This window comes from Carettochelys insculpta, chromosome 10 (genome assembly GCF_033958435.1).
Source record: "Carettochelys insculpta isolate YL-2023 chromosome 10, ASM3395843v1, whole genome shotgun sequence".
Taxonomy (NCBI): Eukaryota; Metazoa; Chordata; order Testudines; family Carettochelyidae; genus Carettochelys; species Carettochelys insculpta.
The window spans coordinates 30,712,480-30,737,202 of NC_134146.1; the positions used below are offsets into that span (position 1 = coordinate 30,712,480).

Here is a 24,723-nt window from a genome sequence, read left to right on the forward strand (position 1 = left end):
CATGAACGGAGTGAGGAATAAAAGTAGGTCCCACAATTGCAGTCCCCCCACCAGCCAGCCTTCTCTCCCTGGTCTTGTAAATGGCCACCTTGGCCATAGCCAGAGGAGTAGATGATCCTATTTTTGAAAAATATCTGTGGGCACAAGCCCACCCACAGCTGCAAGACCCCCCTTAGAAGGTGGGAGATCCACTAATACACAATCCCCATATAAATTCAGGAGACAACTAAAAAGAAAAACAGGGACGTGTGGAGGTTATCGGGCTAAAATGAGGGAGCTAGAAGGAGATACTGAACAGAGAGCCTGGGACAGCACACACTGCTCCCCAAAGGTGTCCTGGGAGCCAGTGGATGCCACCTAGAGGAATTCTGCCCGGATGCATGAACAGAGCAAGGAAAGTAGGTCCCATGGTCACAGTACCCTTCCCCCCCCACCAGCCTCCTCTCCCTGATTTTGTAAATGGCCATCTTGACCATAGCCAGGAAGAGTAAGCTGGTCAAAGGCAAATATACTAGCACTTGGATGAACAGTTTTTAAATCAACATGAAGATCCTCAGGTTGCTAAAATTTGGGAACTGGAGTGGGAGCAAAAAGAGATGGGGACAGGGACAGGACTTTGGGGGACTGAATGGAGTAGGAGCAGGACCTGGAGATGAGAAGCCTGCAAAAATTTTTAAATCAATATGAGGATCCTCAGGTTGCTAAAGTTTGAGAACTGCTGAGATATGGGATTTCTTTGCCATGGAAATACCATTGTTGCCACATTTTCCTTTAAATTCTAATGCTTGTAGGACTTATCTATGCTCCCATGAGCTCACTTCTCAGGAAATTTAGTTCCCTTCTTCCTAAGGAAAGGATAATCTTGTGGCTAACTCAGAGGAATGACAGTCAACATCCTATAGACCTAATGCTGACTCTGGCACAGACTTCCTGTAGGGCCAGTTACTGTAATCTATGTGTCAATAGCAAAATGGGGACAATGATAATTCTCTACTTCATTGTGAAACATAATTTGTGAAAATACTTTGAGATCTGTACATTGCAGTGTGAAGTATGGTATTATTATGATCATTTTCATCACTTGTTTCTGTTCAGAATCCCTCTATATAAAAGAGCCTCAAAATACTATAGTTACAGTTCTGTTACTATAGACTCACAGCCCTATTTTGTTTTTATCTGATAATCCTTCGCTAGAAATGTACAAATGATTTACAGACCTCATTGGAATAATCAGTGGGTAACCCTTTCTTTGGCAGGCCTCCATGCCCACCAGTCACTATATGCCTTTTTCCCAAAGCAGCTGTTTCAGTTCAGAATGTATCCTAAAGCTGCAATATCAACACTTGTTTGATTTACGGAAAAGTGCACATCAGTAGACAGCTAAATCAATGTTCATCTGATTACAGATATTTTTCAAAAATATTGCAGGCTCAGTTCATTCATCTTTTATGTCGGTTTTCCACCTAAGTCCAAATGCTGGCATGGGAGCTTCTGTAGTGTTGCTCTTAGACAGAGCTACTTCACCCACTGTCTTCCTCACTACAGATAAGCTTAGCTAATCTTGAAAGGTGATCTTTTGGGATGGCCATGTAATTCCTATGCTGCTGTCAAACTCTACAAATGCCCTCTCTCAAGGACACATGTAAGACCAGAGGAATGAGGGAGGACATTGGGGCAAAGACTGTTTTTTCCATGTTCCACTAGAAAGTTCACAATCGCCCCACTTGACTGACTACTAGCAAAACTCAAAGGCTATGTCTCAACAAATGGCTTTTCCCAGCAAAACTGGGCTTCTGTCAGGGAAAAACTGAGGCCCATCTACACACACAATAAACTTTGTTGACAGTTTGTTGACAAAACCTGGCACATCCGCCAGCAGCATTATACCTCTCTCTGTTCAGGTATAATGCCTCTCTCGACAATATTTTGTCAACAAAACAGCTGTGTAGACATTCTGAGGCCATTTTGTCAACAAACAGGGCTTCCAGTTCACCGGGCAGCCCTACTTGCAAAGCTTCCATCCAGCTGTTCTGTCAAGAGAGGGCTGGGCAGTCTGGCTGCTCTCTCTCAACAGAGCAGATTACTCTTTTGATCTGCTTTTATGTCTGTCAACAGAAGTTTTGCCGGAAATCTCTTCCAACAGTGACTCCTGCAGAGACAGGCTTCTCACGTAGACATAGCCAAAAGTTTAGCACAACCTTGAGGCTGACCACATTGAAAAAGAACTGCCAGAGGGACAGGATGGGCTTTGAAGTCAGAATATATTTTTCCCCATTAGAACACAGTGAATAAAGGGAAAGAAGAGATTTCTATCCCACTGATTTCTCACAAGTAGGACTGTTTTGTTGGGGGGTTTACATTTTTCTTTAGAACCCAAGATTACATTCCCTCTGTGGCTGCTCCACAGACCTTACTAGTGCCCTGGAGCTGATTAACATTTTCAGGCTATGCACAGGAAGAGTAAAACAGATCTTGCAGGGGGCTACACAAGAAAGAGCCCTCCTTTACATGAGTTTAACTATATGCCTTTTTCTTGCAGGGCAGGTAAAGCATTTTTCCTTTTCTGCTTCTACAAGGAACCTAACTTGCTTCAAGATTAAGGTTAATTCAGAGCTTATTTGGACTATAGGATGAAACTCCTGAAGGATATATAAAGCATTGTGTGGCATGTAGCACAAAACATGTAACCCCAACCTGTACATTAGATATCAGGCTGGAATAGCTATAGCCCTTCTTGCTTCTCATATATTCTACAATTATGTTAGAAGCAAGAGGAAAGCCAAGGACAGGGTAGGTCCTTTGTTCTATGAAGAAGGAGAAACAATAACAGAAAACATGGAAATGGCAGAGGTACTTAATGATTTCATTGTTTCAGCTTTCATCAAGAAGGCTGATGGAGACTAGATGCCTAACACAATGAATGCTAATGGAGATGGGGCAGGTCAAGAAGTTTAAATAGGGGAAGAATTAGTTAAATTACTTCGAAAAAATAGGTGTCTTCAAGTCATCAGGGCCTAGAAATGCATCCTAGAATACTATAGACACTGGTAGAAGAGGTATCTGAGACACTTGCTGCTATGATTTCTGAAAAGTTGTGAAGTCAGGACAGATTCTGGAAGACTGGAAAATGTTACCACCCAGGAAATTACAGACCAGTCAACTTAACTTGAGTGCCAGGAAAGATAATGGCGCAAACAATTAAGGGATCCATCTGGCCTCCTGGTGCTGCAACTACCCCCAGTTGCCCCTTTCTTCCTTCCTGTCTGTGCCCCTGACTTTTGCATCCCTCTTCTCTCTCCCTTTCCATGTTCAGGGAAATCTTGGGATTTCAGGCACTTCCCACTTTCCAGGAACAATCAAATCCTGACCTTGGTTTAAGTTCGGGTAAGAAGAAGCTGCACACTAAATGTTGTGGTCTTAACTGTTGCCATTTAAGAGTTTTGGAGCAAACGTAGCACAGACACTTTAAAATATGTGTGTGTTATTCTCACACTAAAATGACTAAGTATTATTATTTTATCAACTAACAATTTGTTACTAACATACTCAAAGCATCCTGATCGGTAAATAACTTGTGTGATTTAATTAAGCAGTGTTTTAATATTATGTGCTACAGACGCAGCTGACTAGTGGGGAGAGACACAAGGGGCTGGATACAGTTCCCACTGTTGGGGGCAGGGGGCAGCTAGTGGCTGGGGCCCTTGTGGTGCCTAGAGGGCCAAGGTCTAGGAGTTCAGCCCATACCCTAGATGCTGTAGTGTTAGTTTGGTGTATGGCCCCAAGCATCTAGTTTCCCCTCCTAAGTGGGGGTTCTCGGAGATTCTCCCCCTTTTTGCCTGGAGGAGAGTTTGGAGGCTCCATCCTCCAGCAGCTGACCCAGTGGCAGCTCTGGCTCAGCCCCTGCAAGTGTCAGAGCCAGCTCCTGCCTCCTGACTGGTCAGCCCTCAACTAGGCAAGCTTCTCTCCTTTTATGGGGCCAGCAGACCTGACACTGGCTGCAGGTGAACCAGGGTGGGGCTAATTGGGCAAACAGGCTATGTTTAGCTCCTGCCCCGCCTAGCCTTCCTCTCACTTACTTACAGGGCATACATGACCCCTTCCTGTACAACTCCGAACCCAGGGCCCATGTTTTCCCCATTCCATATTAACTGGGAAGAGTGTGTGCCAATCCTAAGCAATGTGGTTGGAGGCTGTCTGCAATAGTGCAGCTGCCCTGCTCCCTCCCCTCCCTGCATTACACCATACTCTGTAATGTCCCAAGTCGTGTGGCCAGAGGCTGCCTGGGACTGAAGCAAGTGCTGTTGTCCCTCCCCTCTTTGCTCCCCATCCCATTACCTGGTGAGGGAAGCGAGATCTGTCCAACTGTTGCACTATCTCCTCTGCCTAGCAGCATGGCCAGAGGCTACCTGACAGAGTGCAGCAGCTGGGTGGAATGGCAAGGAGAGTCCCTTACCCTTTCCTCCCATAACATTTGGAAGGGCCTGTGACCTTGATACTAAGTGCAAAAAAACCCCAAAGGTTGCTTTAAAAAGCCACTTGAGGCTCGTGAGCCACCGAGTATCCCTGATGGAGACTGGGAACCCTGGGGACTCTTTTTGACCTGTATTTGCAAAGGACTTAACACTCCAGTATCCTGGTCTATGGCGAAGTGTACACTAAGAAAATAAGTTGATTTCAGATATATAATTCTACTTATGGCATTTGCGTAGCTAGAATTGACATATCGGAATCAACTTATTTCCCTAGTATAGGCCTAGTGTCTATACTCTCCCACTGAGTACAGGGTTGATTGCCGAACCCAGAGAAATCGATTTTGCACATCTTTACGAGACCTGACTGGGCGGATCTTCCCTGAAGTATAAGCATACCCTATGACTAAGGTTTCTACGTCTAAAGTAAAACAAAAAATGTGTAATTTTAAAGTGGAAAAAAGGGATTTCCACTCCTTCCATCTCCACCTTCTACACAAATGTTGTTCCTCATTTCCAAATTGACAATTACTTCCTCCACTATTTTTCAGTGCTTTGGTCCTACAGTGCACCGTTGGCTCCTGGCCTTTTGTTTGGCATCCTCCTTATGACCCATGGCCGTACGGTCCCTGTATAACAGTGCTGGGAAGGGTGGTAGCACTGCATTTTGGATACTGTAGCCCTATAGCTCCTATATAGCAAGCTCCAGTCTCCTGCTTCTTCCCAAGACAAGGCCCTCCGGCGCCATAGTTATTTAGTGTCGCTCCGTGAGGTAACTATCTCCCGGTTTACCTCCTGGCTTTCCACTCCTATGCTCGGGTACCCCTACTATTTTGATGCTGGGTTTCCAGGTGCACTTATGTGGCCAGCCACATTGGTGGACTGCCCTGTCCCCAGCTCCCAATGGGTCCCTGCACTCCTGGCCTGTGCCTAGGACCTCCCCTCCCGCTGTCATGCTGCTGTTCTCCTTCCTCTGCGGCTCCCTACGGCGCTGACCCCCCCCCCAAATGCCGGGCTGTCCTTGAGCCCCGCGCAGATCCAGAAGCTTCTGGACCTGGCCCGCAGCCCGAGCCAGGCCTTGTGTTGAAAGCAGTTGCCATGGCAGCAGCTCCTCGACGCCACCCTCCCACTTCGTTCCCCACCCTATTGAGAGGCAGCGAAAGCCAGGAGCAACTAATGGGCGGTGAGCGGCCCATCACGTGAGCTTGGTGGGCGGAGGAAAAGATGAGCCGCGGAGAGCCGCCGGGCTCGCCTACGCTAGGTAGGCGCCATAGAGAGTCAGGAGGAAGGCTGAAACACAAGGCCACAGCCATGTTCGGGGCCGGGGGGCTGAGAGAGTTCTTCGAGGAAGACCCTTTCTTCCGGTGAGTGACGGCGGGACGAAGCGCCTGGTGGGGGCAGTGGGTACTGTCCGCCCTGCACCTGCTTGGACAGCTCCCCGCCCGCGGGCTGCGCTGTTCTGGGGCAGGTGGGGAGAAAGGATTCGCTGCTCCGGCCGCCCGAGGCTGGGGATCTGTCCCCAGTGGGCTGTCTGCCTTGTCTGGCTCTTCCTTGCTCCCCGGGTCTCCTGCCCGGGATGTTAGAGCCAGGCGCTGGCGGCGGCCCCTCCCCCGTGTGTTTGCTCAGCCCTTGCGGCACAGGTAGGCGAGACCTGCTGAGGAGACACGCAGGTGCGAGGGCCTTAATCATCGCCGGCACCTCCAGTCCCTGAAACGCTGACAGCAGCAGTGTTGGAAGCAGAAAAACGCTGAAGGCGCATGGCCGTGAGCCGCCCCGTGCTTGTTCCTGAGCCTGTCAGCTGGGGAGAATCCCTAACACGGCCGCTTAGGGAAACTTTTGGATCAGGGACTTAGGCTGTTGTTCCGCCCACAGCGCTTCTAGCCTGGTGGTGTTGGGAATGGGCTGGAATTTTTATTTTGGGGGGGCGGGTTGAGACCCACGTCTACAAACCCTATGAAGCATTGAGTAACTGTTCTCCAGAAGACAAAGTTTGGCATCTTTGCAGTTGTGTTTAATGCTTTTGCCTCTGTGTACATTATAGTGAATAAAATATGATTTTTGGCATACATTGTGTTACATCAGACAATAGGTTAACTTTGTTGCCTATACTGAGTTAAGTCAGTGGTCCATCTAGCCCCCTATCCTGTCTTCCAACAGTAGCTGAAGCCCGATGGTACAGAAGGAGCGAACAGAACTGGGTAATTTTATCAGGTGAGCCCACCCCTGTTCTTTCAGGCTAGGTCTAGACTAGAAGTTTCTGTTGGAAGATATCTTCCTTCAAAACTTCTGTTGACAAATTACAGCCAGACTCCAGGGCAGATAGAAAGATTGCTCTGTCCAGCTGGTCTATTGACAAACCCAGCCAACTGGAAGTATAGCAGACAGGATTGCTCGGTGTCCTGGAAGCCCTTTCTGTCAACAGAAGGCCCACTGGAATGTCCAGACTAGATTTTTATCGACAGATCTCTGTTAGCAGAGGTGTTCTTCCTTGTGGTGAGCCAGGTACAGCTGTTGTAAAAAGTGCTGTGTTCTGTCAACTTACTGTTTTGCAGACAAAACCCTCTAGTCTAGACATAGCCTCAGTCAAAGCATTGGGTTGCATTCCTGACTGTCTTGGCTAATTTCCTTTGAAGGAGCTATCAGCAATGAAGTTATCTGATTTATTTTTGAAACTACTTGTATTTTTGGCCATCACAGCATCCTCTGATAACTAGGTCCACAAATTGACTGTGCATTGTGTAAAGAAGTACTTTTGTTTTTGTTTTAAGCCTGCTTTCTGTTAATTTCATTGGGGTACCCTTGGCTTGTGTGTTATGTGGCAAATTAACTCTTCTTTATTCACTTTCTTTCTACCATTCATGATCTTATAGCCTTCTATCATAGTTGTCTTTAATTGTTTTTGTTTATTTCTTCTCTCATAAAACTGCTCCATACCCGTAATAATTTTTGTTGCCTTTCTCTGTACCTTTTCAGTTCAAATATATTCAAATATATCTTTTTGAAATGGGGTGACAAGAACAACATACAGTATTCAAGGCATAGGTGTACCATAAATTGTATATAATGGTATAGTTTAAACCTCTTTAATCCGGCACTCTCGGGACCTAACCCCCCCCATGCTAGACAAGAGAATTTGCCATGCTATAGGAGGTCAATATTGTCTAGCACATTACCAACATTTCCACTCCTTACTGGGCTCTGAAAAGACATTTGGGGGTAAATTGCAGCTAAATAACAGCAGAGAACAGTAAGAGCCAAGACTGGTGTCCGTTAACAAACTTTACGGAACCGTGGGAAACTTGGCCACACCAATGATAAGTGGTCCTCCAGCTAACTAAAATCATGCTGGATGAGAGTTACAGATTAGAGAGGTTTAACTTGTATTACATTTTCTGTCTTATTTCCTTTCCTAATGCTTCTAATTTTCTGCCAGCTTTTTTGTTGTTGTTTTGGACTCTTCTACACATTGAGCAGGTGTTTTCAGAGAACTATCCATAATGATTCTGTTTTGTCAGTATAGTTGGGATTATGTCAACCAGTGCGCATTAGCTTGCATTTGTCAAGATTGAATTTCGCAGTTTGTGAGATCCCTTTGTAATTCTTTGCAGGCTGCTTTGGACTCAAACAAGACAATACTGCAGATTCTGAACTATGAAAAGTGCCAAAACAATCCAAATCATCTCACTCTATGTAATCTTTCACTTCCTTTTTCTCTGACCCACCCATTTTATGTCTTTATTCTAGATTATAAAATCTAACCTCTGTATGAATAGGTACCATGTCATTTTGTATGTTTAAAGCACACACCAACTGACAGGGCTGTAGATAAACATCTGAAAGAATTTGGGCCTATATAAGTATTGTATTCCTCATTAGTGCTTATTATGTTTGTTAAAATGTAAGGATCAAATTATTAACAAATATCTCTAGTAAAGCTGGTCTGAAACTGTTTAGTTTATCCACACTTTTTATAGTACAGAAGAGGTTGAGAGGGGAACAACTAACATGGTTTACAACAATTTTGAATGAGTAGATAATTTTAGGTAATATACGTTACAAAATATTATTACAACTATGCAGAAAAAATTTGACTTTTAAATTGGTTATTGCCACACAAGAAAGATCTTGGAGTCACATTGGACTATTCTCTGAAAACATTTGTTCACTATGTACAGTAGTAGCAATTTTAAAAAAAGCTAACAAAGTTAGGAACTACTAGGAAGGAGAGAGACATACTATGCCAGAAAATATAATATTACTATATGTACATGGTTTGTCCACACTTTGAAGACTGTATATTGTTCTGGTTGTTCCATCTTTTATTTTTTTTAAAAAAGAAGTGTATAAATGCAAATGTACAGGGAAGGGCAACAAAATGGCTATGGGTATGGAACAGCTTCTATATGAAAACTTTTGCAGCTTTTATAGTCAGTCTTATACAGAGGGGTACAATAGTGGTCTACAAAATCATGAGTGGTTGGAAGAAAGTAAATAAAGTGTTGTTTACTCTTTTGCAGAACACATTTAGTTAGTAAACACCAGGTTTAAAACTAACAAGTTCTTCACACAGTGTAGTCAGCCTGTGGACCTCAATGCGTGGAGATACTGTGAAGACCAAAAGTATAATCAGATTTTAAAAAGAATTAGATTAGCCATAGATGAATCTGTCCTTCATGAACTTTAACCCAAGATGTAACCTTATGCTCTGGGTATCCTGGAACTGGATAGCTAGAGATGGATCACTTGATTAATTGCTTTGTTCTTTCCATTCCCTCTGGCTGGGTCTACACTTGCCTCCATCTTTGAAGGGAGCATGTTAATCAGGGTGATGGGAAGTTAGTAATGAAGTGCTGTAGTGAATATGCAGCATTTCATTAGGAATCTCCTATCGCCCTGATGAACATGCCCCCTTGGAAGTTGGGGGCAAGTGCAGACAAGCCCTCTGAAGCATTTTGTACTGGGCACTTGAAAAAAAACAGGATACTGAGCTAAATAGACCACTAACCTAACCTACTATCACCATTCATATGTTGCATATGCAGACCTGTGCGCATGTTCTGGGCATTATCTCAGAAAGAATATTTTTACCTATGGGATTAATTAGCTGTATTCTTCAAGGCTGTCTTTATATTTATACTTGATTGGTACCATAAATCTCTAGAAACTGTCATACTGTATTGTGGCATCTAGATATGTGAGATCTTACAAGAACCACAAAATTTCACGATTCCCACACGAAAGCCACAATTGCTGGTAGTTGTCCCATTTAAAAATGTTTTAATTATATGTAAAAGAAAGATGGAAAATAAAAAGTCTAGTTTATAGTAGCTCATGGGTTAAAGGATAGTGGAAATACCTCCCTACTTTCAACTGTCAGCTTTTCTCCTTTTTCTTAGTGTGGCTCCAGTGCTGGTCTGGCATTTGTGTTGAGTGGTGGTGGGGGAGACAATTTGTGAGGAGGAAAAAACAAACAAATAAATGTTGATGTATGGGGGGGGGGGGGTGCGCATGTGAGTGTGTGTGAGAGAGAAAAACAGACAAACACAGACAGCTGGAAAAGTTCTTGCAGAGCTGTTTTACATACAATTATGGGGATCTGCTTACTACTTTAGCAAATTACTAGTTTAACTGTCAAATTGTATAATGAAGACTTCTGCTTCCTCGCAAGGAAAGATTTTGACTGATGAACTGGAAATACTGTCTAGGTTAAGAGTAATATAAATGTTTCCATCTCTAGCCAGCTGTCCATTAGAAGCACTTGTTGATCTCGGCCAAAGACCTTCCAGGACCGAGCTGAATTTCCTTCTGAATAGTGCAGACAGGTGCAGAAGCTGGATCTTTCCGCTGTTGTTTTTCGTTTGCCAATGTGTTATATCACTCCAGATGTTATCTTCAGTGTGATTTTATTCTACTTCTGACTTCTCATTCCAACTTTATTTTATTTTAAAACAATGAATTCACTTACTTCGGAATATCACATTTGGAATAAATAAAAATATGCTTATTTGCCTGAACATACATCTCAGAATAAAAACGTATGATAAAAAGGATAGAAATGTTTTTTGTTATTTTCTGAGAACGTTATTTTCAACTGAGAATGAGGAACTATTACATCTAGGAACTTTGGCATTAGTTGTGAAAATGCTTACACGTGCAGATAATGTATCTCTACGGAGTTGCTTACCAGAGTAAATTTATTTGCTTACATAAGTGTTTGCAGTATATGGATTGTCATTTTTAAAATGATTTATGTTTTGTCTTGCTGTAGTGATTATGAATTATATTTGATTAATGGCTTGGGTGATTGGAGCCCTGTCCATCCACCAAACATACGCAATTCAGACAGTAAAAAGGCGCTCTCTCCATCAGTTGCACCAACTCAGGAGTTGGAGGGACTGTCTACCTGCAGAAGTGAGACAGTAGTTCAGTCCTTAGGGCCACTGAATCCTTAGCTTTTTTACTGCACCTGTCACAAAGGTTTTGTAATATGAATGTTTGTCTGAGGTGAACTTAGACCAGTTCAAAATTACTTTACATATACCCTTTAATCATCAGATTGAAGAAATTTTGGGTTACCGTGTACCTGGCTGGACTACAAAATGATGCCTCAGATGAGTTTCCATATTGCTTTACTGGTCATCTGAAAGTTATAATTTGGCCCTCACTGGGAATTTAACTGTCATTTAACTCATAATATGTATGTAATTACTGCACAATAGTAGCACAGTTTTTTGCTATCAGAGTTGCTGGTGCTTCCATCATAAATTTAATTAATGGCTCAATTTTTTATTTTTATTTTTTTTAAAGATGAGGGATGGAAGCTTGGTGTGCAGGATTCTTCTCTAGGAGTTAAGCTTTACAAAGAACTTTTTTCTTTTTTTGAGACAGAACCAGTTTTATAGCATAGCAGTACAAACCATGCAGGAATTCATGTGCTTATGAGGCATCAACTCACCTCATCATCACATATTTCTCTCTCTCCCGCCAAAAAACTCCACATTCAAACTTGGGTAACAGAGAAGTTCAGTGAGTTACATTATTTAAGAAAATGGTACATGCATTTTGTATTTTGGTATCTAAACATGTTTAAAGTCTGTAAAGTAGGAAAAGGCTTTATGGAAGTATAGGTATGCAGTTATAAATTGTGGTGGCGCTCCTATGCTTTTGCAGACTGTGGATATACAGGTGATTACTTGCTTGTGTATATTTCTTAAACTGAGTAAGTCATTCATCCTTGGAATAACTGCTAAGACACTTGCTGCCATATAGTTGCTTATCATGTTCGGACTGAAGCTAATTTTGGAAATCAAGTGGGTAGGGTAGGTTAAGACTGCTCTCCATCATGGAAAAACTACTTCTAGACATTGATTTTTCTCGTGTGTACTAATATGGATGTGAAGTATATGCATGGCTTTAAGAGACACTGTCCAATTAAAAATCATGTTTTTAATAAACAAATGTCTTCCCACCCACCATTATAACTCTAGAGTTTAATACAAGTCTTGGTAGCCAGTTTTAAAAACAAAATCCCTTGGATTAAACTAAAAGGAGATATGTAGCTACCTTTTTTCAAATTGGCTTCAGTATAACAGAGAAGGTAGAACCAAGTGCGGGGAATCTGGATGAGGTGAAAAGTATTTGCTCTTCAAGAATATGGAGAGACAGGTTGGAAGTTTTATGGGGAAAGACAAGATCAGGAAAGAGGGGTTGGGAGAGACGAGAAAAACCTAAGATGGACAGAGGGGAATAAATGGACATTTCTGGAGGGATGGAGAAGAGAAGGGGTTAACAGAACTTTAAACAACAGGGAATGAGAAAGGAGTGGATTTAGTGAATCATATGGGCCTCAAAAGAAGCATGGGGCATAAGGGGAAACAAATTTTGGAGGGATGGGAACAACAAAGGGGAGAGGTGAAGAACCACACCTAATATGGAGAGAGGAGTTCTCAGGTTTTAGAGACCAGGCTTTTGATTAGCGTATGGAACATCTGGACACAAAGTGGAATAGGATGATTCTCTTAAAACTGAGAGGGAATTCCAGACAGCAGATGAAAGGAAGTGACAATGTGGGCAACAAATATAAAGTTAGTGATATTAAAGCCTTGCAGGGAGGGAAGACATGAGATTAAAGTGAGGAGAGGATTGCACTAAAGGAAAGAATGAAATATGGAGATTTGAGAGCCAGATTGGTTGCCGATGGGAAGAGAGGAGGCAAAATAGCTATGGCAAATAGAAGACAAAAATCCATGGGACATGAACAGAAGGGTAGAGGGAGTAAGTAGAGACTTCTGCCTCCCTACAGTCTATTACAGTGGTGCTGCCTGTTGAAAACAAGTTTTTGCTATTAAAGTCATGTGGTATCTGGAGAGCCAATGTGTGAGGTGGCTTAAAATGGAGTTCCGCTTATTGCTCACTTTCTAAAATAATATTCATGAGTTTTGTTTATTCCCCTCTCACTTCCCCAGGGAACCTTTTGCTGCACAGCATCAGTACATGCGTCAAATGATGAGAAGCTTTTCTGATCCTTTTGGACGAGATCCATTTCTCAGTATTACAGAGGGTGGTGAAAGAGCACAAGATCAAAGAGGACACTATGATTCTCGGGTTGCTTTGAGAGGAAATCATAGAGTAAGTCCTTCGAGATTATGAAAGGATTTTTACCCATTACCAGCAACCAATTTTCAGTTTTAGACTTCAGCTTGACTCTAACCTGGTTTAAGGGATGGAACAATGGTCTGGGAGCCAGGATACCAGAGTTATTTTCCAGGCCTTACAACTGGCCTATGTGACATTGGTCTTCTTACTTAATCTCTGAGCTTCCATTTCCATACCCCTAAAATGGTCATAATTGGTATTGTCCCCTTTTGCAATGTGTTTTGTGATCTCTGAATGAAAAGTACATACAGTGTAAGTGTTTTTACCTAAGGGCTATAACTGAGCTTTTATTTTAGAATTGCTGATGAAATAAACACTTTTGCAGGGTTAATGTTTAAATAGGAGGGATAATCTTTTGCAGTTGAAGAATATTCCCTAATATTTTATGTACAAATTTCCTTTATTTAATAATATTGAAGACAGTTGTTTTTTAAAAGGTGGATATATAAATTGTGTGTTTAAGTTACAAACTTATATTTTGGGCCTAGATAATTATACATACAAATGTAATCAAGATTTCATGCTTTTAATTACTGGGTGCAATATTAGAGTGTCTAAATGTTGTTCCAGTTGAAAATTGTCCACTAACAGTGTCTGGGAGATTAAATCAAGAAAGGTAGGCCATTCCTAGCTTGTCACTATCGTTCTCCTTCAGCTGTCAAACCTGCTGGCCTGCCTAGCTTCCAGAAGCAATCTGCATTTTGAAGTGGAAAGGCTACAGTCTGTGGAGGAAAAACACACAATCCAGTGGCTTTAAGACACACTTGAAACCTAGACATCTAAAATGGTTAGAATAATGATGTCTCTTTACTTTGAACTGACACTTCATGTTCTGCAGTCAGCCTCATCCTTAAATGTCATACAGTTATAAGGCTGTAATAATTACATGAATATAGAAATGATATGAAATCTAATAATCCTGTAGGCTCTTGGAAAATGAGAAGAAAACTAGTAACAATCTGTCTTACATAAAGTACACTTTCAGCTGAAAGGTCATGCAATATCAATTATGGTAATGTTTCTCTTGCTAAACCTAATCTTATTTCTTGGTTTGGAAAGGATACATGTTCTTAAATAATGTGACAAATATATTTTGTGATCAATGCATTTTGACTTTGTTTTAGATTAGATATGAACTGCTGGCATTTAGTTCAATGAGAAAACAACTACAGGGGGTTGTGGAACATTGCCAAAATCAATCACTGTAGTTCAAACTTAGACATTTGGTGCTTACTAAATGTAGCTGGGGCACAAACTGTCATCTCTAGTCAAAAGGATAACTGCCAGATTCTTCCTTCTGTAAATTAGTTTAAACTTTTTCTAGAGTTCAACCCGCATGGGGTCTGGTTCTGCTTACACTGAAGTCCATGGGAGAAGGGGTAGGCTCTCAAGATTCAGTTCAGCAAATGCTTAAATCTGTGCTTACCCTTGTTTATAAAACAAGAAAACAAAGTTTCTTGTGTAATTTCTCACTGTGTAATCTTAACAAATGTGGGGACACAAAGAAACATGAGTTGTGATGGGGAACAACTTAGTGTTTTAGACATTTGAAGTATTTTGAAAGAACGCCAAGAAAAAGTCCACATTATTTTGTTGTCTATGATCACCCCAATATCCTTTTTCAAAAATGATCCTTGTGGCTGCCCTAAATGTTATACAGAAAACTTGGAGCTGGGTGTTGTGATCTGATGGTGGTTTGTCTGGTCATAGGTGTTGGAGAGACAAAAATAAAAAATACAGATGAAATAGAAATGTTGTTTGGTAGAAGGGCAGATTCAGTCAACTTTTCAAAGTATAAATATTGAGAAACAACTGTGGATTTTGGGGTGTAGGTTTTTGTGTGCAAGGGTTGTTTTTGTCATACTTGTTACTTTGGCTTTTGTGTAGGGACATACTTACAGGTTTAAATTACACCCTTTGAGAAGAATTAATACTGTTTTCTGAACTGATCAGAAAGTTTGTTTAACTTGGGATGGGAGGTTGGAAGAATACAGTACATTAACATCTTTAGAAATACTTTGATTTCATAAGTTGTTTTCAGTATGCCTGATTCAATTCCTGTCACGTTCATGAATTTTTAGTTTCTTATAATAAACAATTGGATTTTGGTTACCATAACTATTTAGTAGAACTGGTTGAGAGAATTTAAAAAAAAACAAAATTACTATGGGGGAGAAAAAAAACCCCAAAGTGCAGTTTTCTTTTTCCATTTTTCAGCCTGCTCTACTAGTAAACTAGCCACCTTCAGGAATTTTCTTCAAATTTGACTGTCTAATGTGTCTAGTCATGGAATAAGAGCTTTTTTATGGATTTAAACCAATAGGCAAATATTAAATGATTTTACTTTTTTTTGCAAAATAAAGGATATCTAATTTATAATTGACCATAATAACAATCTATATTATTGTTTATGTATGAAAAGAGGTAGTAATAAAGTTACTTGTGCATATTTTCCCAGTACTAGCCATCAGACTTAGCTGCAGTGTATATGATTCCTCATTATATAGTGATATTCTGCAATCAGATATTGTATTCCATTTTGAACTTGCATTTTTAGAAAGTAGTATACTTTTAGACTAAATGCACATATTTTTAGGTGGGGTTTTTTGTGTGTAAATTTAACATCTCAACTTAATGTCCTGGAAAATTAAATTGGCTTCCCAGCATTTCAGCTGCTGTCTTATATAGAGAGATTCAAGACTAGCTAATCAGTTTAACAGGCCTTGTATCTGATGGTGTTCTTAGCTGCATCTATTTATGCATCAGTACAAGAATATATTTATGCACTGTGGATTTATTAGTCTTCAGACTGTTCTGTATGTGACGATAGATTTACTTAGAACTTCTTTGCTATGACCTTTTGAAATTGCTGACATGGTAAAGTTGATGTGGTTTACCCTGAGAGATCTGAATATTTTAAAGAATATTTATATATTTCATTTTTAAGTCTACATTAATCATTCTCATTATATAAAATGAGAGCTTATGAGCAGATCAGCTGCATCACTTATTTTGGTTTTTCTGCCCTGAATCTGACAGCCTCTTGTAATTTAGTTATGTAAAATTTATGTTGAGTAGAAGGAGACTAGTTGCTTTTAATCAACGTCTCTTTGACTGCCTCTGCTACATAAGCAGAATTGAGAGTGTGTGGAGAAGCAAGAGACATTTGAAGTACACCTTTATGTTTTAATTACTTCTAGTATAAAGGTTGCTAGGTTACATAGGCTTGTTCCTTAAGATTTAAGTACTCTATTACATTTGTATGATTATGACTTGTTCACTATGGGTGCAGTCATCTTTTTCAATTTTGAAATAATTCGTGCACTGATGTCTACAGAAAACATCTCCATGTTATGATAGTTTAATATATTATAAAATCACTGAAGTATCCGTAAATAACTTGCTTTAATTTTACCAAAATAATTACAGTTGCTATATGTAGAAGTGCACTCGATTTCTCTGAAGTATGATGTGTAAGAGGTACAGTAACTAAAAGGAACTGGTGCTTTCTTCCAGGCAATGAGCTGCTTCCTCATGCCCTTTGGCAGTTTTGGTAGAATGGTTAGTATCATGAGAAAAATAGCCCATCTGACTTTCACTAACATATTGTGCGACTTTCTAACTAAAATGAAAATACATCATTGCTACATGGTGCTTACTAATTGTCATAGTTGCTTGTCTGAAGTGATACAACGAAGGAATGTTTGGTTTTTACCAAGTGCATTTGATGTATAAATCTAAGTCTGGAGAACTGAGAATTGTTCAAAATAAATGGAGCCTGCTCAAATGTCTGCCAAGCAAATGTGTTTCTTGATATGCCTGTTTCTGCTTATTTTGGCTTCTGATCAGAACACAATTCCAAGCCTCTTCCTGCCAAATGAAGTTTAACTATGAGTAACAAATATTAGTATATCATTAAAGAAATGTTGTTGTTCAGGTGAAATTACTACAGGTTAGAAGCGCAACTGGTTGAAAGACTGAATACAAAGACTTACCAATGGACATAAGATACTGAATATTATATGCTGCCTCCCTCATACAGTCAATCATAGATCCAGTGCTTTTGTTAATTACTTGGTAATGGAGTAGAGAAAATGGTTATAAAATATGCAGATGGCACCAGATTGGCAGGGGTTGCAAGCACTTTGGGAGACAGGATTAGTTTTCAAAATCACATGGATAAATTAGAAAATTGGTCTTAAATATTGACAGGATGAAATTCAAAGAAAACATTCAGATTTTGGAAGGGAAAAGTAATGAACAATGAAACAGGGAATAACTGAGTAAGTGGCAGTACTGCTAAAAGATCAATGTGGTTCATAAATTGAATACAAGGTAACGATGCAGCTGTGAAAAAGGTGGTGGTGATTATTCTGTTGTACTAACAGGAGTGACACTACACCTGGAAGATAATTCTGCTGCTTTACGCATCATTAGTGAGGCCTTGCCTGAAATTCTGAGCACCACAAGCCCAGAAAGATATGGTCAAAATTAGACAAATACACTAAACAGTTTGGAAAACTTGGCCTACAGGGAAAGGTTAAGATAATGGGCATGTTTAGTCTTGAGAAGAGAGGACTGAAGGGGGGAATCTTGATAAGTGTTCAAATATGTTAAGGACTGTTATAAAGAGGGTGGTGATCAGTTTTTCTCCTTGGCCATTGAAGGCAGTAGGACAAGAAATTATGGACTTAATCTGCTGGAAGACTTAAGTAACATATTGGGAGAAAAAATTTAACTGTTAGGCTAGTTGAGCTTTGGAACAGTCTCCTATAACCACCCATGAAAATCCCCATCATCACTGAAGGGTTTTAGAAGGAGATTGGACAAACACCTGCCAGGGAAGGTCTGAGTTTACATGGTCCTGTACAGGTATGCAAGATCCTGTTTAAGTGGGTAAATGTTACATTTAAATGGGTGGGGGTGAGGAGGAAGAGTGCTGGTCCGGCAAAGCTGGGCTCCCCACCCCACTCTGCTTCTGGGCCGGGTCTGCCACGAATGAGAGCTGCTCTGGTCATGCAAGGCTGGAGCAGCCCTCTGCCCGCAGCAGGCCATGCAGTGCTGGAGCAGCCCTCACTGGTTAACCATAACCTCTAAACCTCCTCCTTTCTGGGTGAAGCTTACCAGATAACTGGTTAACTATTAACACCCCATAGTCCTGCTACAGCACAGGGCATTAGATTTGGTAGATTCTTAAGGTATTTTCTAGTCTTATATCTATGATTCTATAAGGAATTAAATACTTTTCCTACATATTTTTAAAATTATGATTTCATGGTAAAATTTCTATTTGAAAATTGATCGGGGTTTGAAACCTCTCCTCTTCTCCCAACCTCAGCTCTCCTTTTGAAAAGTGTTTCATCATACACATAGGCTACAGTTACACTGACCCAAACTGCCAGCAGCAGTGTACAAATGGATGGTCCTGAAAATGCAAATGTATGCTCATTTGCATATTCCCTTTCCAGCAGAGGCTGCTGCTGGCAGAAGAAAAGCAATGTAGATGTGCTTCTGCTGGCAAACCCCTCCCCCCCACTCTTGGTCAGTGGCATCTTACTCCTGGGAAAAATCAGGCATAAAAGGCTGCTGCCAAAGGCAGGGTATTGCCAGTCAAACCCAATTTACCCACCTTTTTTTCCTCCTGCCGGCAGCAGCCTCTAACAACAAGCAAATATGCAAATGAGCAGCCATTTGTATACTGCTGTTGGCAGTTCCGGTCAGTGTAACCATAGCCATAGAGTAGATGACAGTCCACTACAGTTTGGTTTGGTTATGCGTCTTTGTTCTTGCATTGGCTATAGAGTCTAGTTTTCAAATTTGGTTGCCATAGTTAATAGTGAAGGAAATGTCTTCTCTGAAAAAAGTGTGTGGATATCTAAAGCTGTTGAATTAGTAAGCTACCCTATTGTAGATTTCAAATTTTCCTAAATGAAAGGTGTATAAGAGGATTAAAAGTATACCATTTTTTAAATTGAAAGTGCGGGTAGATTTGTTTCATTGTGACACTTACTAGCTTATCTAGTTTTTGTTCTCTGTGTGTTGCCAGACTTGATAGGTTGATCATCTGGAGAGGTTTGAAGGGACAGAGACACTAAACAATTGTAAAAGCATCCTAAACTAAATGCTACTCCCAACATTTCCAAAAATCCATGATCTTCCCTTTTGTGTTTTCAACTTCACAGTCTCGTGTTACCCATATTGCTTTCTGCTTTTTAATTTGTTAATGTAGTTGTTTTCAGTTCCATTTGTATTTGTGAACTGCACATAGATTTGACAAAGTTTCTGAGAAATTTATCTGGCTGCATCTTCAGAAACATGCATGTGATTGTCTTGTCAAGGGACAGCCTTAAGATTTCATTAAAAGCAACGAGGGGTCCTGTGGCACCTTATAGACTAATAGAAATGTATGAGCATAAGCTTTCATGGGCAAAAACCCACTTCATCAGTTTTCATTGGGTCTTTTCCTTATGGTGAATAATTAATTTTTTTCCTTTTGCAGAATTCAGATTTCCAGGATCCTTTTTTTGCCATTGACCGAACTATATCAAATATGAGAAACAGTATGCTAGAATTGCAAAGAAACTTTGTAAGTATATTTGAAAAATCAGTCCTAAAAGTATTATTTAGTTTGAACAGCCTAATGGGATTTTAAAAAGTTATTCAGGAAATCCCATAAAAAATATTGTGGTTCCGTGGGGGTGGGGACAGAGAAAATGTGTATATTTTGGCACAAAAGTATTTCAGTTCTAATTCTTTGTACTATCACTTGCATTCCAGTTATTTCCATGTGCTTGAGTAAAATACGGTTAAATGTGTTTAACTTATTAAAGTGCTATGATTAAAACAGTTTTGTCATGATCAGCACTGAAGGACTGTAAAACACATTGACATTTTGACATCCTCCTTCTCCCAAAAACCATTACTTGAGAAGGCTATTATTATTTAAGTGCATATGGTGTACTTTTTTCCATGTATCACGTGCACACTCATAAAGACCATTCTTTTCCCTTTTGAGTTACCAATGCTGCAGTGAACTCTACAGGAGCACATCCCACTGAAGTCAGTAAGTCTGTCTGTGGGAAGAGGGGGCTCCCCTCTGAGGGTAATCTGTATGTTAAGGGCTTAAAGCAGGAGTCACTGGCAAATATAGAGGATGCTGCCAACATGGGTGCCCTCCTCCTGTTTTTTTTTTCCTGATCTTATTCTTCAAAAATAATATTGAGATGGAGAATGTGTCTAATGTGGGTTACTGATATTTCTTCTTAGCTGATCTATTAATTGAAGTGTATCAATTTCAGGATCAGCTGTCACTCAATCCAGATTCACATTCATTCAGTTCTTCTTCTGTGATGACGTATTCAAAGATAGGTGATGAGCCACCAAAGGTTTTCCAAGCTTCAGCGCAGACCCACACAGCTCCAGGGGGTGTAAGTATTCTTGACACATGGCTGAGTAGTGTTACTAAATCGTCAGACTGTACATTAATGCAGACTGAGAAATGGATTACTGGGGCAAATCATTCTGTTCTTTAGAAATATATCCATGCCATTAAACCATTGCTGTATCTTAGAGTAGATATTGTTTGAAAGTATATAAGGCATTATATCCTTTGCCATCCCCTACTAGTGGGAGTTCTGTATTTTTCTGAAAGACTTAAAAGGTGAGTAACACAGCTATCAGTTCCATATATGCTGGTTTTTGAGCCAGTGTATGTCATGTTCCTTTAGCCCACGGGAGTATATTTACATCTAAATATTTACAAATACAGGATATTGAAAATGTATGCATTTATATGACTCTACTTCAAATCACTTCATTTTCACAAAGTGCAAAATAGCTATTTCTGATTATCTGAGTGCAAGTACTTGACTTTTAAAAGCTTACATAATGCTTTAGATGAAGATGTCCTCTTATTAGCTTTCTTGCAGCTGTTGTGCATCTAATTCTGCTAACAAATTCAAATTTAAATTTGAACCCTCAAGCAAGGCTCATGATAGATTATATGCAGACAGTATGAAGCTGTTGAAAATATCCTACAGTCAGTTATGTTAGTGTTCCAGCCAGCATTTAGTTATCAAAAAGACTCTAATAATATACTATGAGCACAGTGATAAGCAATGGCCAAGAGTTTCAGACCAGTCAACATGACAGCCTAATAATTAGTTGCCCTTTCATGTAGAGAATACCAACACGTACTTATCTGTTTTGTTGTCAAGGAGAATGTTTAAGACTCTCTGCAGGAGTTATATTTAGATTGGGCTCTGACAGATTTTGAGACAATTAATAACAACCTGCATGCATATTCTCTTAAAAACCTTTGGGTGGTAATATTATCTTTCCTGTCTGCCAACAGTAGGGTGAGTTGGTTTTTTTTTTGTTTTTTTTTTTTTACTTGCTCTATACTCCATTTGAGCTATCTGTCTTTCAGACAATGTACCAAAAATAGATTCAATAGGAAGGATCTGGCTTTTTGTGTGTCAAACTTCATTTTAAAGCAAATTTATTTTGAGTTAAAAATAAAATTCTGCAAACTAATTTGGATAATCCACTTTCTCAGTTGAAGTAGAAATTGCAATATAATTTCCCTTCTCTGAACAGATCAGAGAGACCAGAAAAGCACTTAAAGACTCTGAAAGTGGGCTGGAAAAAATGGCTATTGGTCATCATATTCATGATCGTGCCCATGTCATTAAAAAATCAAAGAACAGAAAAACTGGTGATCAAGAATTGAATCAAGAATTTATCAACTTGGATGAATGTAAGTCGTCTTGCTCCCACTTCTAATTTTAGGAAGTACTGATTTGTTGATCTTCTCAGAAGTACTGACTTATTGGTTGTGTCCCTTCAGTGGGTGTCAAGCTGGACACCTAAAAACCTCTTTTGAAAATTGTATTTTATGGGGACAGAAGGTAACTGTTCATGCTGGAGGATAATGTGAGTGGTAATATTTTGAGTCTTTGAATTGATTTTTTGGACATTAATATTATATGGTTACAAAACTTTTTTTGTTTTAGTTCAGTTGCTTTGGCTAGTGATGTAGCAACTGTAGTCTGAAACAAAATTGTTCTTAAATGTTTGCAGCTGAGGCTCACCTCTTCGATGAGGAATGGCAGAAGGAAATCATGAAGTTTGGAACATCTGGGACTAGATGCAATGTAGAAGCTCTAAAACACAGAAGTAACCGTCATATAAGCAAAGAAGATGCATTAAGAAGGTAGAAATGACTCTGTAATGGCTCTACCTATGCTAATAGTCTTTCCTTTTTCCGAAGAGTGTATGTTTTATTTCATTAATAAGAAATTCCTGTTAAGAACCTGGAGAAGAAATAATATATTTACTTCTTACTTCACAGATCATATTGCTGAAGTGTGGTGCAGAATGGTGTTTTGACTTAACCAAAATTAGAGGGAATACTAGGTATGGCTTTCAAAAGTGTTGACCATTTAACCTATTGGTCATAAAAGTTGTAAGACAAATTATAAGCTTTATCTTTAGACAAAGATCTCTGCAAAGAGAGAGTGGCAAATGGCAAAACTGATCACATGCAAAATGGGTTCACTGTATTACAGCTGAATACTTAATTCTTTAGTCAGAGGTAGATTGTTCCATTCCCTTGAGGAAAAAAGCTGGAGATGGCCAGAAAATTGCTGTATTCCTCTACAGGTAGTATTCCCTAGGGTGAGATGCATAGGTTTAGGAGGAACCAAGGCCATCCAACCCTGGAGACCATTAATCTGTAGGGAGGGTTATACTCTCTCTCTGTGAAGGCAGGAGTTGTCTGTCCTGCATAGATTGTTTCCCCATGCTGCTCTTTTGGTCTTACCAGCATAATTCCAATAGAATGTATGCTCTCCTTCTCAGCTGCTTGGTGTCAACCATGAAACAAAGGCAGGAAAAATGTAATGCTGGTTCAAACTAACTTCAGGAGTAAGTAGCTATTATAGTGCTGCTTACCTCTGGTGCTTGCTTTGCATTCTCCCAAACTGTGCAGAGTGCTTTCCACTTGTCTGCACTGCCAAGGCTGCACTAACCCATTCTGCAACATTATATGGGTGGGTTGTGCTCATGCAAACCAAAAGACAAATCCAGCTCTTGATTGGTGCACTTTTTTTTTTTTAAATCACACACATCTCCACTTCAGTGAGTTCTGCCTACATGCCATTTTGCTTCTGTCTCTTATTAAATACATGGGTACAGGATAAACTCAAAGCCTAGGTTTCTAAAGCTTCTTGGTCACTGAAATATGGTAATGGTTTTACCAGCAGCAGCAATTTCCAAGCTGAAAACAGCTAAAGTGCATATAACAAAGGCTTACATGAGTAACTAAGTTATACATTGTCTCTTGTAAATGGTAAACAATATGATGCATTGGCCACATTTTTTTCAAATGTTATACAATTGTTTTAAATGTGTTTTTTTTGTTGTTTTTGTTTTTTGTTTGTTTCAGGGAGAAACCTCACCCAAAACCATTGATGGCAGGATCCCGAAAACCTGAAGTTTCTGTGGAGAACCTTAACGTGAAAGGATCACATGTCCCAATCAAAACCAGCAAAAGATAAACAGCTTGTTACCGTGTTTTGGATGGGGTCTTTCTCAGAGAAGATAATGGTGCTGGAACATGTGTAAGACCAATCCCTGCTTTTTAAGTATTAGTGTACCTTGCTTGTCTAGTCATTTGACTGCTGAATGTTCTTGAAAATACCACCTCTAGGTCTGAGCAGTTCTTTTTAAAAAAAAAAAAACAAAAAAAAACAAAAACACTGAGAAGCACTTTATTGGCTTATTACTTTACATTATCAGTATAATGTAAGCTACAACATTTTGCCTTCCAAGGCTTTTTTCTAGAATGACGCTGTTCTCCAAGCTTAGTGTTGAAATTACATCTGTTACCCATGCAGTACAGTTTATACAGAAACTAAATTCAACCTTCATAAAACTATTTTTTGTGGTTGAGGCAATACCGGTGTAGTTTTGGTGAAATGCTAATAATCACAAATTCTAGGGTATCAGGCCCACCACACCTTTAAATTTAAAATTATTCTTTAAGACTATTAAGTAGCATTCAAATTACATATTGTATAGTCACCAGATTTATGCTGTTTGCCCTGATTTCAGAATGTTAAAAGTCTACAAATAAGTTTACGATATTTATTGCTTTTGCATTGTTCCTTTTCTATATATAGTTAAGTGGCGTTATATTGCATCTCCTCATCCTTTGCTTCCTTTGAAGGTGACCATCATTGTAAAGTCTCTTTACTAGGGCTAAGTTTAAGTACTAGGATGAATTTTATATTTTTCTGAAGCACATATACTGCAGTTCGCTTACATGGAAAATAACATAACTGTCGGCATTGTTAAACACAGTGGCATGGGAATCAAATTTGAGTCAACAGACTTATGAATTAAACAGTGAATTACACCATTCCCTCTGTAAATAATTGTTTAAGTCATACGAATGCCACTAATAGTTACTTTTTACTCTATCAGCTAAGTTTGTGACAATGTTGTATCATTTTGTGTCCTAAATTTTAATTTAAAGGAATCCAGGATCGGGTAAACCTAAAAACAGTTGACAACCCTTGAACTTTTGAAATAGTAA

At 39.8% G+C, this 24,723-nt stretch overlaps 1 protein-coding gene across 4 annotated transcripts; it reads left to right on the forward strand.

The window, feature by feature from the left end:
• Nucleotides 1–5,693: 5,693 nt before the first annotated feature.
• MLF1 (myeloid leukemia factor 1) lies at nt 5,694–23,882 on the forward strand. 4 transcript variants are annotated; one of them, XM_075003835.1, is made up of 9 exons: nt 5,746–5,833; nt 6,627–6,680; nt 12,935–13,097; nt 16,641–16,685; nt 19,624–19,710; nt 20,423–20,551; nt 21,723–21,882; nt 22,206–22,338; nt 23,572–23,882. In XM_075003835.1, the coding sequence occupies exons 2-9, from the start codon at nt 6,640–6,642 to the stop codon at nt 23,681–23,683; spliced, it is 870 nt and encodes a 289-aa protein (XP_074859936.1). In that variant the 5' UTR covers nt 5,746–5,833; nt 6,627–6,639; the 3' UTR covers nt 23,684–23,882. The 4 variants fall into 4 exon arrangements, with proteins under 4 accessions (XP_074859934.1, XP_074859935.1, XP_074859936.1 ...); XM_075003836.1 differs by lacking the exon at nt 6,627–6,680 and adding an exon at nt 10,207–10,291 and having other exon boundaries at nt 5,759–5,833; XM_075003833.1 differs by lacking the exon at nt 6,627–6,680 and having other exon boundaries at nt 5,694–5,833.
• Nucleotides 23,883–24,723: the final 841 nt, after the last annotated feature.